The 15,520-nt window shown below is 40.6% G+C and overlaps 2 protein-coding genes across 2 annotated transcripts; both read right to left on the reverse strand.

Annotated features, from left to right (window-relative positions):
- Window positions 1-418: 418 nt before the first annotated feature.
- On the reverse strand, window positions 419-10,404 carry rbm10 (RNA binding motif protein 10). The gene is made up of 23 exons (XM_034144729.1): window positions 10,291-10,404; window positions 9,321-9,376; window positions 8,709-9,231; window positions 8,450-8,620; window positions 8,298-8,367; window positions 6,880-6,953; window positions 5,894-5,980; window positions 5,718-5,778; window positions 5,448-5,606; window positions 4,966-5,126; window positions 4,779-4,876; window positions 4,491-4,578; window positions 4,164-4,368; window positions 3,796-3,878; window positions 3,625-3,706; window positions 3,311-3,402; window positions 3,000-3,194; window positions 2,358-2,552; window positions 2,136-2,192; window positions 1,773-1,967; window positions 1,552-1,599; window positions 1,381-1,436; window positions 419-1,143 (listed from the first exon to the last, which is right to left on the reverse strand). The coding sequence occupies exons 2-23, from the start codon at window positions 9,335-9,337 to the stop codon at window positions 1,053-1,055; spliced, it is 2,808 nt and encodes a 935-aa protein (XP_034000620.1). The 5' UTR covers window positions 9,338-9,376; window positions 10,291-10,404; the 3' UTR covers window positions 419-1,052.
- Window positions 10,405-10,780: 376 nt separating this feature from the next.
- Window positions 10,781-14,797, reverse strand: LOC117494089 (rho-related GTP-binding protein RhoA-C-like). The gene is made up of 5 exons (XM_034144773.1): window positions 14,728-14,797; window positions 13,535-13,690; window positions 12,794-12,914; window positions 12,561-12,691; window positions 10,781-12,469 (listed from the first exon to the last, which is right to left on the reverse strand). Exons 2-5 carry the CDS (start codon window positions 13,688-13,690, stop codon window positions 12,296-12,298), a joined length of 582 nt encoding a protein of 193 aa, XP_034000664.1. The 5' UTR covers window positions 14,728-14,797; the 3' UTR covers window positions 10,781-12,295.
- Between the last annotated feature and the right edge of the window lie 723 nt (window positions 14,798-15,520).

Here is a 15,520-nt window from a genome sequence, read left to right on the forward strand (position 1 = left end):
TCTGCATGTGGTTGTGTGTTTGTGCATGTATATCCTCCCCTGTGTGTGTAATGTGTGTAAACACAACAGAGTGGGGAAAGACATTTCCCTGTAAGGGATAAATAAAGTATATCTTCTTCTTCTTCAGTAATGCAAATCTGCAAACTAACTAAAGGTATTAAATAGATGTAGTGGAGTGTAGTAATTGAGTAAATCTACTGAGTTACTTTACGCCACTGGTTAAAGACAAATAACAGGAACAGACATTTTGTGCTGCGAAACAATTTCTGCAGGTTAGATGTTGCATGGTATTCCTCTTTTTTTTTTAAACCACCGGTTTGCAGAAACACAGCTTGGGAAATGTCAGGTTAAAATGTCCAAACATCAGCGACCGGCTTGCCCACACAAGACATCAATCATTGCAACAAATGAAAACATGTAATTGTGGATTAATTTACATGAGCTTGATAAAACAGTCACAATATTAAACAAATAAAGAAATACAGAATAGCTTCCTTCAGAAATAATGATGTATTACATTGTGAATTTATATCTACATACTTTTCATCTACACACTTGTTTTTAGTGTGACAATGTCCAGTTCATGAGGCCACACAGTCTCTTCTAAAATGTATACACAGGTTTGCCTAGATCAGTCATTCACTGAATGACAAGGCATTTAGCATTAAATAAAAAAATCTATGGTGCATAGACAGTAATATTAGAAAATCCCATTCGCTGCCTTTAGATCTATACTGATCTTTCACTTTCCAACAGAAAATGTTTCCCAACCACATAACACTTGATCATCACACACAAGCTTTAAAGCAAGTGAGAACTAAAAACTGCATCATTCAGGAAGAAAGCAAAAAAGTGCATTCTGTGCAATATCCTGACATACACTGCTACAGGATCAGTTCACGAGTGTATTACCACAGTTGAGGTAATGGTAATTAAACCAAAATTAAGAGCTTTATCTATAGATATCTAGATGATGTTAATGGTGAAGTGTTGCGTGCTAGGTTTATCCTTGTCCCGCCTGGGTCAGCAAATTGAAATGTCAGGTTTAGGGCTCACTCCACTTGCATGTTTCGCAGTAGAAAACCTTTTTTCACTCCTCCCTGCAGCATCCTGGCACCAAGACTGGTGCCTGTGATCCCATCACTGAAGAGAGAAGAGAATAAAGTAACTTATAAGTGTGCAGACACGGTATGGAGTAAGCAACAGGCCTTGCAATATTATTAAGTACAGACCAATAGCAAACATAATATCATACATAACATAAAGCCTGACTTGGACTGTAAAAGAGGAAAAATGCATGCGAGTATCTCGCTAGTATTTGATAAATGACCACAGCAGGTGGGTCTGCTTGGTACTTCACTGTTGCTCACTGTTGCTTACATGGGGTTAAACTTCCTCCTCTTAGGATCAGGAAGTTCCGGTCCATCTGCAAGTCTCTGTGGGCAACACAAAAAGACAATGAAATCAATACCAACTGCACACATTCAGCAACAAACAGCACAACTCTATGTAATGTTGTCGCACTCCTATAGTCCCTGTGGCTGGACCAACCTCTTTTCCTGCAGAATCCTGCTGGGCTCTTCTCTGCTCCAAGTTTTGCTGCGGGCATACAGACAAACAGGTGAAAGTTTAGACATATGTCAGTTATTATAAACACTTTAAATAACAAATACAAAAGAATATATGAGACAACAATTTAACAAGTGAGTCTACACTTATTCCTAAATCATCATTTATGCATTGTTTGCTATTGTGTTAAATTAGATTGAAACCTTGTGTAGCTCAGAGAGCTGTTGGTGCCTGATGAGTGCCTCCTTGCTGGGAAACTGCCTCCTACACAGCAGACAGGCCAGTTTAACCCAGTCGGTCATTCTGCCTTCCTTCTCATCTTTGTCCCCTCCTTCTTCGTCGCTGTCAGTTTCTCCACTGTAGGCTGGGACCAGACCCTGCTGCTGAGGAGGGGAACGCTACAGAAATAGGATGCAAGATCAATAACTGAGGGAAAAATAGACACAGAAGTAATGATAGAAATCTATGCTTGGAAGAATAAAACACATTTTGAAGCATCCTATAGAAAAGCTACGAGGACATCAGACAAACACAGGCAAATACAATGACTGTGTCCATGTCCTTACTTCAGTACTTTGTCGGATCTGATCCAGAAAGATCTGAGGCCGTTCAGACAGTGCACCCTGCAGAACAGAGAGAGAATAATTACCAGGTCAGTTAAAAAGACTGTGCAAACGTTGTCTTATTACTGAGTCCTCTGCTTGATGCACACTCTCCCCATTCACTATGATACCCTGCTGCCCAGGTGTTTGCAGCTAGGCATGTGTGTCTGTGAAAGGGTCATGTACCTTTTTCTCCAGAACAGCATAGCCTGCATCAGCACTGGCAGATTCTCTGCGGTCATCTAGGCGACTGTGGCCAGGGGCCCGAGCGTAACCAGGGGGGAGCGCTGTGGTGCCGACGGCAGGGGAGGAGGACACGGAACGCATGTTCTCCTTGTGTCTGTTGAGACTCTTAGCCCAGCGCTCCATGTCTTTGGCAATCTGTTCATATGAAATCAAGAGATCCAAGTTAGCCATGTAAAAGGACTGAACAGAGGAAGATTAAAACATTGAAAATCAGTGGGTTCAACAAAACATGAACATAACAACCTAACTCAGTAGCCCTTGAATAATTACTACCTTGTTAAGAGTAACATTTCCAGAATATGTAAGGTTTTAAAAACCTTTGGTGAATTTGGCCATACAGTAGAATAGCATAGTTCATTATGAATTGAACTGTTTCATACAGTGAGATATTGATAGATTTGTTACTCACTTTCACTTTCCAAATTGAAAGTTAACAGATGTTTACATTTTTGTTTACAGATTTCTAATAAAAAAACAAAGGGTAAAAAGCTTTATGGTGGAGTTTTACATTAAAATCTAAAGGTTTATTAGTTTTATGTTCACGTCTGTCAGTATGCTACCAGTATCCAGTGTGGGGAGTACCTGTTGAGCAGTTTTATTCTTGGGTTTGTCTTTCTTCTCCTTGCTGCCAGGGGTTCCAAATGGTGAGTCTGAAGGGGCTGCGCCAAGGCTAGTGGGAGCGCCTTCTGAGTTTGACTGACCGTCAGCAGCAGGAATGTAGGTGTGCTTCTCTCCATCCCAGTACATGTACTGCTGAGTGTGAGGGTTGAAGTAGTACTGTAACGAGACAACGAGTAACCAGACTGAAATGCAGAGGACAGCGATACATTCAGAAAAGTCTTTCAGAGAGTGCTGGATGGACATTAGATTGCAGTACATTCACAACTCTTTACCTGGGAGTTGGGGTCATAGTAGAGGCCTGTGAGTGGGTCGTAATAGTAGCCAGAGCTCTCATCATAGTGATATGTGGACACATCTGGCACAGCTGCAATCAAAGACACAGGACACCAGGGTCAGATTTCACATTTAAAATCCTTTCATGATCATAAAAAGTCAGCTCGACTGTTATCAGCATCATCATCAAGCTAAATAAACATTCAGATAAACCCCAAAATAGCACCTCAAAGTTACCCACCAAAGACAGATATTTACAGTTATAATTAAAGATGTTTATTCATTGCTTTTTCTTTTTTCTCAAAAGCCTTACGGTATTGCTGGAGCTCGTGTTCAGTGCCTGGTGTAGCAGGTTGGCTTGGAGCAGCTGGTTGTGGTTTTCCTACTATCTCAACCTGAGGAGAGACATAGCTCTTTAAAACAAGAAAGTAATGGGATGAAATAAAGCAAGAGGCAAGAAGAGAAGCAAACAGTGAAGTTGTACCTGTGTGACTGGTGTAGTGCTAGCTGTGGAGATGAGAGCACTCTGTGTGTGCTGCAGCACCACTGATCCAGAGGTCACGGCCTCTGCAAACATAAACAGGGGGATCAGGTTCTTGATTTGTACCCGTAGGTAGATTTAGTTTGCAGATAAAAAGACAAGGGATCCATCCTGACACACCCTAAAAACAGACACAGACAACAGACACATCTCTAATAAAAGAACTAATAAAAGTACAAGTACACCGTGCTCCGTCAAATCTCAAAATGTGAAAGGGGGATTCAGTTAACTCAAGTTAAATTCCAATGTATACAGCTATATAAAATCATATAGGTATCAGGCCTTGTGTATTGAACATGTGCAATACCAACCTGCAGCTGCTCCTCCTGTGTACGCCCCCATCAGGGCTGTTCTTGCACCGGGTAAAGCAGAAGCCCTGGCATCTCCCTGGGATTTGAAATGTGTGCCATCGAGCCCAGAGTACTCCACTCCTTCCTGATTGTACGTTACTGCTGCCCCCTGCTGATACACTGCTGTATCTGTCGTCTGGCCTCCCCCCGATCCATTCTGAGGAGTCTGAGAATGATGAAGATTTTTATAACCAAACATAAGAAGAAACATAGTAATACAATTTATAAATACAATGTGTATTTAAGCCTCATGTTTTCCTTTATGTAATGATAAATCCTTCATGTTACCTGTGTGACGGACCACTGAGCAGCAGCTATAGCTGTGCTGGCTACAGTAGCAGCACTCACTCTGCTGCCATCCGTCAGGAACACATCACTGCCATAGAAAGACAACATTTAAAATGTATCCACATTATTAGGCTACTATTTCTAAATCAACTTTATTCACAAGACACATTTGAGTTTACATTTGGTGTGGTAATAGCTGCCACGCAATATTATTATTTCTGCATTGGCAATAGTGTGCAAGGCTCTTGTGGTTTGGTTGCATCGAGGTTTGGGTGTGTGTCTGTTTACCGTTTGGAGCCTTTGGCAAACTCCACCACAATGGCCTTCCCATCAATAGAGAGAGCCGGCTGGAGAGCCTGCAAGATCTGGAGCAGCTGAGATGCCTCCTGTTGATAAAACATACAGAAACATGCAAGTTAATGTATTATTTTAAAATCATCAGAACAGAAGAATGAAAACCTGTCAATTTCCTCACCACTATGGTAGAGAGCTGTAGAAAGGCAAAGCCCCTGTTGAGATGGGTGTGCTTGTCCTTGATTAGGCGGACGTTGGAAGGGGAGAGAGTGGCAAATGGAGCCAGAGCAGATAAGATGGTTTCCACTGAAGTATGCGGGCCAAGGTTTCTTAGTATCAGAGCTGTTGTGGGAGAGGATGAGAGAATAAGATAGGACTTAACTCTGGTACCAGATAGTATTCAGCGTTGCAAAAGCAAGTATCTCATGAGGCCCTCTTCTGTTTCACAAGCCATAGGTATATAAATAGAGTTATTCAAAACATAAAAATGCAATTATAAGCCAGTATAGATGTTAAATACTTTGTTTTTTCAAAAGTACACATAAATCAATTGATTAATAAAACAAATATGGATTACATAATACAAAGCCTACACAAAGGTTTTTCTTTCTGAATAGAAGAACAGACTGCCTTGATGGGAAAGATGTTAAGGGATGGACTTACTGTCATTGGCAACGTCCGCCTGCTGTGTGGCCTGTCCCGGGCTCACAGCAGGGCCAGAGGAGTGGTAGGGGGCCGGGAGGGGCAACAAGCCTTGGGTTCCCTCCTTTTGAAGCCCAACAGACAAATCCCTCTGCAACTGAGGCAACTTCAGCTCAGCCTCTGGACAAATACAAGACATTATTCATGTATTATTATAGGATGTCTGAGCGCTTGTGCTATTGTTAAAGGGAATATAAATGGGATATTTACAGTAGCTTGGTTTAACTTTACCTGATTTTGGCACACTGCATTTGAAGCACTTCTCTCTCCTTTTAAAGTTTTGCACACCACACTGTTGAAATGTGACATAACTAACTGTTAAAAAAATAAGCGAACACAGTGACATATATATGCATACATTTCACAAATTACATTTATTTCCATATGCCACACAATGCAGACACAACCTTGTTGCAGAGCCAGTCCTCGTTGGCACGCGGTTTTGGGTCGCTGTAGTGCATCGACACTCTTTGTCCCAGAATCAACAACACCGACTGAAAGAAAAAGAAAGAGAGGGAGGGGGAACAAAGAATGATTATCAGTGATAATTAGGCCACACATGCCAGAGAAAGGCCTCATCTCACAAGAGATGAGAGAGAGTGAAAGGGATGAGAGGGAGAGAGGGAGAGGGGGACAGAGAGACAGAGAGTAGAACTGAGGCTGAAAGAAAGAGGACACCAGAGAATTGCAACCTTCAGCTTTAGGAAATTGGGACGGACTGAGATGGTGTATGTGTAGTGTGTGCATGGGTGTCCATTTTTAAGGACAAAATATGTTTTGTTCAATGTGTCATCCCTCCCCCCTTAAGGGGAAACCTTTTCACAGTTTTCCACACATACTATCCCACTGTCGCCACCTTCAGCCCCCATAGAGACAATAGCTCCGCACTAAAGATGTAGTAATGGTACATGACCCAGATATGAAAGGTTCAAAAACAAGAAATGAAGTATTATATACAGACCATATGAGAAATAAAGTTCCTACTCTACACTGTCACAGAGGTGGTACTATAGTAGACTGGAGAGAGAGAGTGAGATCATGTCAGTGAAGAAAGAGTAGGACCCTATAATAGAGGAGCTTGTGTAGGGCAAATGATGAGCAAATGTGCCTGGCAGAGACTAGTCACAATATATATGTGTTTTGCATAGACGACAGTATGATGTAACATCAATTGGTCTGTTTGTGGAATACTGTATACAAAGAAAGAAAATATGAAGTTTCCCATTAAATAAAAAATACCTACCTACCTCAAGGACAACAATTATTTCTCCACTGTGTCTACACTGGAATGCCTCATGTGCACCTGACATTATGTTGTCCTGATAATAACCCATGTCCCATAACGAATGCATTTGTATACATGTGTATGTGTGTCTGTGTAGAGGAGAGTGACCTGGTTGGTCTCCATCCAGCGCGTGGCCTCCTGTATGACATTAAACTCGACGAAGGCGAATCCTCGGCTCTGACCTGGACACCGCCCAGCGCCATGGTAACCGAACAACAACAACAACAACATAACAACAACGCAGTGAGGGGTTAGTGCTTTATGTCCAGAGGAGAGAGAGACCCTGTATCAGCACTAATCAAATAAATCATTGCTTCCTCTCTCCCTTGGAAATAACACACCTGACAGCCAGTTGGAGTGCTACTGTCAAATTCTCTGCAAGGGTGGGAGGACGCAATGTCAAGTCTCTCAACAGGGTCAAGAAAAGAGGGAGAGAGAGGGAGAATCCTACCCACTCATCAGTTCCAGTCTGAGCTCTTTGGCTTTGAATGGTGAAGCACCCAGGCATCAACACATCTCGCACACACAAACACACACAGACACACAGACACGCTCATCTCTGCTAGTCTGAGTAAGATTCTGATTCAAAATCTACACATTATACAAATAATTCAGAGGTATGTCATTTCACAGCACTATATATAATATAATATTGGAGGGCAATCACAAAATATAATTATTTAAACATTTAAATTGAGAGTGATTTATCCTTAAAACAGACATAGATGCAGGGGTGAGAGAGAAAGAGCAGTGCGGGGACTGTAAGTGTGCCGGAGTCAGATAGGCACAACTTACAGGAAACCAGTGCGTTAGCAAAGGGGGAGGCCAGTGAGACATGACCTTAATGGACCTTTAGAAAAAGACAAGCTTTTCTGAGTGGTATGGATGACGCTCAGTAGCTTAGAGGAAGCTGCAACACTTACATTCACACTTTCATAATTAGCTCCAATGACAAACACCATTAAATGCATTCTTCTTCATTCTGCTGATCATTTCTCATTTGGCAGTGTTAGTTTGTCAACTCAGACACATCTCACATTAGGTTGAATAAGGCAGAATCATGAAATGGTAAAGATAAGAGAGCCAAGCCAAAAAGGAAAATGAATGCAATGCAGATCTATTACATATATGGCATGCATTCTTGATTGAAAAACAAATGTTGATGAGTCTTCCTTCAAAGCATGCATGGTTGTTTTGTTGCCCTGCGAGCACTAGCCAGAAGTCAGACACCAGCAGACCAAATAAATCAGAGCAGGAATCTTAGCAGAAGCCGATATATAAGTATATAAATATGCATTCTTTGCTATCTATCTCACTGTCACAGTATGAAAAAAAAGACAGTGAGGGTAAGAGAAGAGGAAAAGGAAAAGGAAAGGGAGGCTTATCAGCTTATTAATAAGAAACAAACCACTGAGCAGAGGAAAGGCACCTGAGAGAGCGATGAAGTGAAAGAGTGGGTAATGGAGTGTGTCACAAAGGGAGAGTTAATTTTTTTAAAACATTCGGGGCAATGGACAAGTTCTCACCTGAGGATTTGTTTCTCATGAGGCGAACCTCTCTTGGCTGGATCCCCTGCTCCTGAAGTTGTGCCCGTATCTATGAACAAAAGGGACATTAGTGACATTAAGGCCAGATAAAACCATTCCAATGCTTTATAAGACCGCTTGCATACACTTACCTCATTGGCACTGGCATTGGGTGGCAGCATGCGGAGCATTATGATGTTGCTTGGCCTCTGGTTGTGGTCCAGATCTGCACGGTAGTCCTGGTCCCTCTGCTCCATCTCCTCAAGGGACAACTCAGGACCAGCACTCCCAGAGCTCAGCTCCTCTGCCCCCACTACAAAAGCCTGCATAGAGCAAATGTGAAACCAATGTCAAAACTAAATAATGTTGTAGCAGTTCTATGTTGTTGTTGAAGGACTTGTTATGGCTTACCCTCCTCTTCACCGCCGCACGAGAGAACCTATCCTCCTCTCTCTGTCTCACTGTATTGTATTCCATCTGTTCTGGATGTGCACCCCCACCGTGCCCCCAGTTGCCCTCCCTGCCCCCTGAACGAGAGGCACTGTTGTCAGGAAAACCTCTTCCACGACCTCTTTCCTGCGGGCCAGTCAAAATATGTTCAAACTCCCGCCTGGAGCCATCATCCTCTCTCTGGAGCATGGGAAGTGCTGAGTCAGACTGAGGGGTCCACAGGAGCCCTTTCCCCTCCCTCCCAATGTCCCCTCGCCCATCTCCTCTCGGGTGAAACCCCCCCGGGCGGTCTTGCAGGCGACCTGGCGAGAAGTCACCCAGTGATGGCTCTTCGTGGCCGTACGGTCCGTCCCCCTCTGCTCTGACATCATATCCTGTTCCCACCTCCTCGTCCTCTTGGTCATAGCCTCGGTAATCCATGTCCCGAAAGTTGTGATCGTTGTGGGTGTTGCCATAGCGACCAGTGCGATCAACTCGCCCACCCCTGTTGACCATGAAAAACCTAGTGTGAGAAATTTGTCGGACACATCAACTCTTTAGGGTAGAAAGGCTAAAGAAGAAAGTTGGACTCACCTCCGCTCATAGTCCATGTTGATCCCCTGACTCTGCTCCTGGTCTCTGCACTTTTTCTGTTTGATTATGGGATTGGAAACCATGGAAACAGGTCAGCTATTTACTCTTTTGAATCAGAAGCAATAATATAAAGAACCATAACTTTGCTGACTGACTGTCTTTTAGAAACTAAGTTGAAAATCAATAGCTCAAGTTTCACGCTGTTAATTATCATATGCACATCACTAACAGCGAAGCAGTCTTTGGCAACGACAATCTTAGACTCCCTCCAAACATGCTCTTTAAATATGTATTTAAAAAAAAAAAAGGTATTTTCACGCATGACATTAGATATTGCAAGCTCAAATAAAGGTCTAAAATATAGACATAAAATATACTAAAATAAGCGTGCGGTAGACAGTTTTGCAAAGGAATGTTGAAAGGAAAAAAACGAGAAGTAATACATATATAGATATGCACAGAAGTGAAGACGTAGTAGTAAGTAAAGTAACCTATACAAAAAGTAACAGTATTGTGTTTAAGTGGCAAGTAACTACTTTAAATGACTAAATAATTTACAAGCAGGGCCTCCTGTGCTGTGCATGGTAACGTCAGTGATGTGCAAGCTGTGCGTGCACTGGAGGCAGGTAGCATCATTTGTTTTTTCTCCAGGCAGCTGCATTTTTTAAAAGACTGCAGACTTCTCTAACTTTAACTCATATCACTGCCTTATAAACTACTTAGCAAAAGCCATAAATGTACAAACAAATGCATGAGGGTACATCACTCATTAACAAGTGTGCGCAATGCACATGCCCAACCTTACTACCCAAAAAGGAGTCTTTAACAATGACGTGTGGCGGTCATGCAAGCTAACTATTTTAGCCTGAGGTTGGCTAACTGGTGCAAGCAGACGCTGCAGCCAAACAACGTGTGTCAGCCGTAGTAAACGAACCAACCGCAGTTTTATTTAAAATAGGGAAAAACTTACCAGTGTCACATGTAACAAACGATAGTTCTTTAAATGTCACGTCGAAGCTCAGGTGAGAAGAGTGTTTTAATTTTTCACAGAACCAAGTGTAAAATGGCCACAGCAAGACAACATTTGAGAGTGGGCGGGTACCAATACCTGACTCTGGTGTGCGATTGGTTCTGCGAGAGCGAACACATTAATGTCGACGATGATTGGACGAGACAGCCAGGACAACTCCAACTAGTAGCCCTCCACACTGCATGGTATTATTAGATGCGTTTGTGCTTTAAATCTGAATCTGTAGTCCTTTATTTATCCTACAGCGGTGAAAGTCACACAATATTAAATTTATTTTTTTCATAATCAGAAGTGTAGATGTATATCAAATCATAGGATCAGTTATTTTGAAGAGTTATACGTATTTTATTAAGGAAAAAAGTGAATTAATGCCAGGAATACAAGTGAAATTGTTGCAATTAATAGTGAATAAATGTAAAGAACACATAAATACCTTACAACAGAAACCCTAATATCAGCTTTATTTGGAAAAAATCCAGAAACAAAAACCATAATATGTCACAGTACAAAAAGCAAAGAAAAAAAAAAGAAAGGAGCCCATCCCCAAAACCTTCCAGCCTTGCACCCCAAGCTTTACCTTCAATTAACTAAACAAAACAATATTACGGTTACAATTGATCATTTAACTGACATAAGCTGATCAAAACAGCAGGATTAATTAAAATGATTAAAATATGCTAAGAAATTTAGAGACATCAACAATAAAAAGTTATAGTACAATAATGACAATTTCATTAAAGGAGGAATGGGGAGAATGGAGAAAAAGGCAAACTTGAAATACACATCATTAACATGTCCTTACAAAGCCTTGTAAGACATACAGTACATAATGGACATTATAATAATAAGATAAGCCTATCATCTATCTGAAAGAATATTCAACTTATCAACTACACCACTCATGATTTGACCCACCGATTAACACAATCAAATGAATCTCTGGTATACACAAAAAAGGTCCTAAAAACTCATATGTTTAACCTGATTGTGCCTCTAGGTAAAGTACAATGTCTTCCAGTAAAGTGAAAGTTTCTATGTCACTCTGAGTAGCTGTTAATTCCATTACCCATCTGAGCCATAAAATGTGGCCATCAGGGGTAACTTTGGCATGGAAATAAGGGGTTAGGTCAGTGACGCAGAAGGCCTTTCCATGCATACAGTACATAGACACATATGTTAATACACACCCACACAAATATACACACATTCACTGCATGCAGAACTGCACTGGAGAAAACAAACCACCATACAGTTGCACACACACACACTCACACACTCTTAAGTACAGGTAAGTAATTCAGTATGGGAAATCAACTCATACAATCTAGTTTAGGCAAACCCCTGCATAGCGCCTGAGTCAGAATATGGGCCTGAAGGAGCAAAGCCAATGACAGGGAATAAGCATTCACAAATGTGATGTGTGAAAACTACAAATGACAAAATAATACCCTATCTAAGTTATGAATCCCTACCCCACAACTTACGTTTCTTTACCATTGCTCTCAAGGCACTACATGTAGGCGATACTGTGTAAAATCCACTTAGACATGGTCTTAATTCAAACCTATTTAATATTTATGTCTTTTCTCCGTCTTTCTTTGGCCTGGTAAGGACCTTTTTCTCTCTTCATTCCCATCATGGCACATTTTAACCCCGTTTATATCTACTCAACTTCAAATCATCCCCCCACGTCCTGCCCTACAGACCTTTAGAAGTTTTTGATAGGCTGAAGCAAAATGGCACATCTTCTAATGTATAGACCAAGGTGTAAAAGCCTTTCAAATAATGTAAGACCTGTTTTAATTTGTTAAGGATAATTGGGTGATAAGAAATTGAGCACACGCAAATATTTTCTGGGCCCACCCCAATTTTGTCCCGTGTCAAATCTCAATGAAAGCCGCCCTTTCCATCTGTGCTTGACGGCAGCTTCCTCCTCTTCCAGAGCCTATAACAGAAGGCAGGTGTTCTTCCTGCCACGTTTCTTGGCCTGCAGTGCTGCCCTAGTTGCCATCTCAAAGACTTCCCTCACACCATCTTTGGTTTTGGCAGAACACTCTTGGTAGCCATAGGCACTGATGCGGTTCGACATCTCTTTGCCATCATCTAATTTAACTGGTTCCTGGAGACATAAGCCGGAGAGAGAGTTTACATTTTGGACATTTATACCAACAAATGTGCACCTACCAGCAGTTTTAGACAAAGTAACTGACCTGTTTCATTTTGGCAAGCTCTCTTCTGGTGTGGTCGTCATTGCGCAGATCTTTTTTGTTACCCACCAGGATGATAGGAACATTTGGGCAGAAGTGTTTCACTTCAGGTGTCCACTTCTCTGGAATATTCTCTACAGTAGGCAGAAGGAAAGAATACAGTAATTAACAACATATATCAATTTCATAACAACAAGGTGTTTGATACATTGTGGTGTAACTAGCAGAGACAATACCTAAACTGTCCGGGCTGTCTACAGAGAAGCACATGAGAATAACATCAGTGTCGGGGTAGGAGAGAGGCCTCAGCCTGTCATAGTCTTCCTGACCGGCTGTGTCCCAAAGTGCTAGCTCCACCTGAAAAGAGAGAGAGAGAGAGAGATACATTTGAGGACATAAATGAATCATGAAAAAGTAAAAAAGGCAGTTTCAACATTTAAGTTACAATATAAGTCAGACTTATACTTTAAATAGTAAGACAGCCAAAAAAATAGAATGCATATTCAGGTAATTCTTGGCCAAAGATTATATCTAAGAAATATTAAAATATTCATAAATAATTATCAATATTTGCTGTGTATCTTAGTCTTGAATAATAGTGAACGGAAGGTCTTTGGTTCTTGTACTAATAATAGGACACAAAATCCAATTTAAAGTAGAACTGAAACGAAACATAGAGAAAACTAATCAGCCACTATTCTAATAATTGATCAATTATTAAATCATTTTTCCAGCAAAAATTCCTAACATTTGATGCTTTCAAAAGTGAGAATGTGGAAATTATGATTTTGACCTGTTTTGGACATTTGATAGTTTTGAATAGTTAGTTTTCCCCCTAACTGGTTAACATTTAAATGAAGACAAAACTGTATTAAAAAATCCTTAATGTGATAATTAAGTTAAATTAAGTATTAAAAAATGTTCAAGGGCCCTTTGGACGCCACAGATCCTAGTTTCCTCAGTGTTTTGTGTCTCACCTGTTTCCCATCCACTTCAATGTCGGCCACATAGTTCTCGAACACAGTGGGGACGTAGACCTCGGGGAACTGGTCCTTACTGAAGACGATGAGCAGGCAGGTCTTCCCACACGCTCCATCTCCAACTATCACCAACTTCTTCCTGATAGCAGCCATCTGTTCAAAACAGTACAAAACAAGGACATACTTTAATAAAATGTAGCAATAATAAAACCCAAACGTACCTTTACAAAATTAGCAATGATTCAAGATCATGATGAATAAGAACTTTAAACATAACGATATAATTATAATGCTTCCTATGTTTTATCAACAGTTCACCATGGTCAGTGGGGTAAAGTACATTAACTTAAGTACTACTTAACAACCATTTTGAGGGGACTTTACTTGAGTATTTCAAAATGTTCTACTTTCTTCTTCTACCCCACTACAATTCAGAGATTAATAATGTACTGTTATCTTTAGTTACTTTGCAGATTTGGATTAATGATTTAAAATATAAATAACACTTAAATAAGACTTTAGTTACCCTGCAGTATACAAAGTCATTAAAACTAGCTGATAAACACATTAATGCATCAATAATTATAATCAGAACAAAAAAATATGCATTCTTTTGAAATGGGCCTATCTGCATAAAGGAGTACTTTTACTTGTGGTACTTTGATGCTAATACTTTTGTACTTTAACTTAAATAACACATTGAATGCAGGACTCTTACTTGTAACAGAGAATTCCTACCGTCTGGAACTTCTACTTTTACAAGATCTGAGTATTTCTCCCACCTCTGACCATGGTTGCCATATAACGTGAGAAGTAACAGCTCAGTCAACGTTAGCAACGCTAGAACACCGGTCTCCTTATCTCAGAGTTTCACTAAAATACCCTGATTCACAAGATACATCTAACTTAAAACGACCCGACTAGCACACAGGGAGGCTGAGGGTGTAAACATGAGACATTTCCGTGCTGTGTTCCCATTCCTGCTGAAAGACTGTGCAGTCCGGGCCTGTCAAACCAGCTAACATTAGCTAGCAAGAAAGCTAACGGTGTTTCCCGTGGTTCGGATCACTGTCATTAAAGGTTTTCTCTCTGAAATCATATCTTCAGCATTCATTGCACCGCTGTGATACTTCTCTGGGTGAAACAAGAATCGGCATTAAAGTTTAAAAGCTATAACTGAGTAAGATTACCGCTTGATGTTTCTGTGTCCGCCTTTCTCCTCTTCCTGACCGACTGGAAAACTCCGCCCACTGCTACTGCGCGCATGTGCACAAATACGTCATTTGTCGGTAGGCTGTGGCACCTTTTTCCAACTTGAAGATACAACAACATGGCACCACTATTAAACATTTTAAAAACAAGAAGGCAATCAAAACCATATGTGTATTTTATCCCTGTTTTGTTTATATTTCAATGAACCAAGTGTTATGGAGTATTATTTTTGTTGATATTGACTCTCCTATGGAGCCAATTTCCTGCCATAACTCCACAGTCCACAAACAAACTAATCATGTTTTACAAATGCCCTATGATTCACTAGCAGACACCGTGTGGTCTGCAAATATAAAACACTACCTTATAAACCAATTCATTTTGTTTCGCAAATTAAAACCGTAACTATCAACAAACACATTACATTTTTCTAATAAATAATGTTTCGGAAACAAATACAGCATAGGTCTTACTGTCCCTACTGTTCTGTTTACTTACAATTAATTGAATGGCAATAACGGCAAAGCATATTAGGCCTGTGTTAATAACCTAATATTTATTTATAATTAAATTATTTATTTAATCTCATATTCATAACAGTATATATATATTTGTATTGGTAAATAAACCTAGCAACCCCTAAAAGATAATTGTTCCTACAAAAACAATTAATTGGTGCACCTTCTTTATTTGTGTGAATAATTAATGTCCTTTAGCTTTGTACACTGTCCCCTGGAAATCTGGGTGTTTCTTTAATTGTAATTGATTGCT

This window comes from Trematomus bernacchii, unplaced genomic scaffold, assembly GCF_902827165.1.
Source record: "Trematomus bernacchii unplaced genomic scaffold, fTreBer1.1, whole genome shotgun sequence".
NCBI classification, from domain to species: domain Eukaryota; kingdom Metazoa; phylum Chordata; class Actinopteri; order Perciformes; family Nototheniidae; genus Trematomus; species Trematomus bernacchii.

Coding starts and splice junctions, on each gene's coding strand:
- rbm10 (XM_034144729.1), bottom strand. Junction 3,195..3,310: donor ACTATGACCCCAACTCCCAG/GTAAAGAGTTGT, acceptor GTCTCGTTACAG/TACTACTTCAACCCTCACAC. Junction 2,553..2,999: donor AGAATAAAACTGCTCAACAG/GTACTCCCCACA, acceptor TCATATGAACAG/ATTGCCAAAGACATGGAGCG.
- LOC117494089 (XM_034144773.1), bottom strand. CDS start 13,690: ATGGCTGCTATCAGGAAGAAGTTGGTGATAGTTGGAGATGGAGCGTGT. Junction 12,915..13,534: donor TTGAAGTGGATGGGAAACAG/GTGAGACACAAA, acceptor CTCTCTTTTCAG/GTGGAGCTAGCACTTTGGGA. Junction 12,692..12,793: donor AGACAGCCCGGACAGTTTAG/GTATTGTCTCTG, acceptor TGCCTACTGTAG/AGAATATTCCAGAGAAGTGG.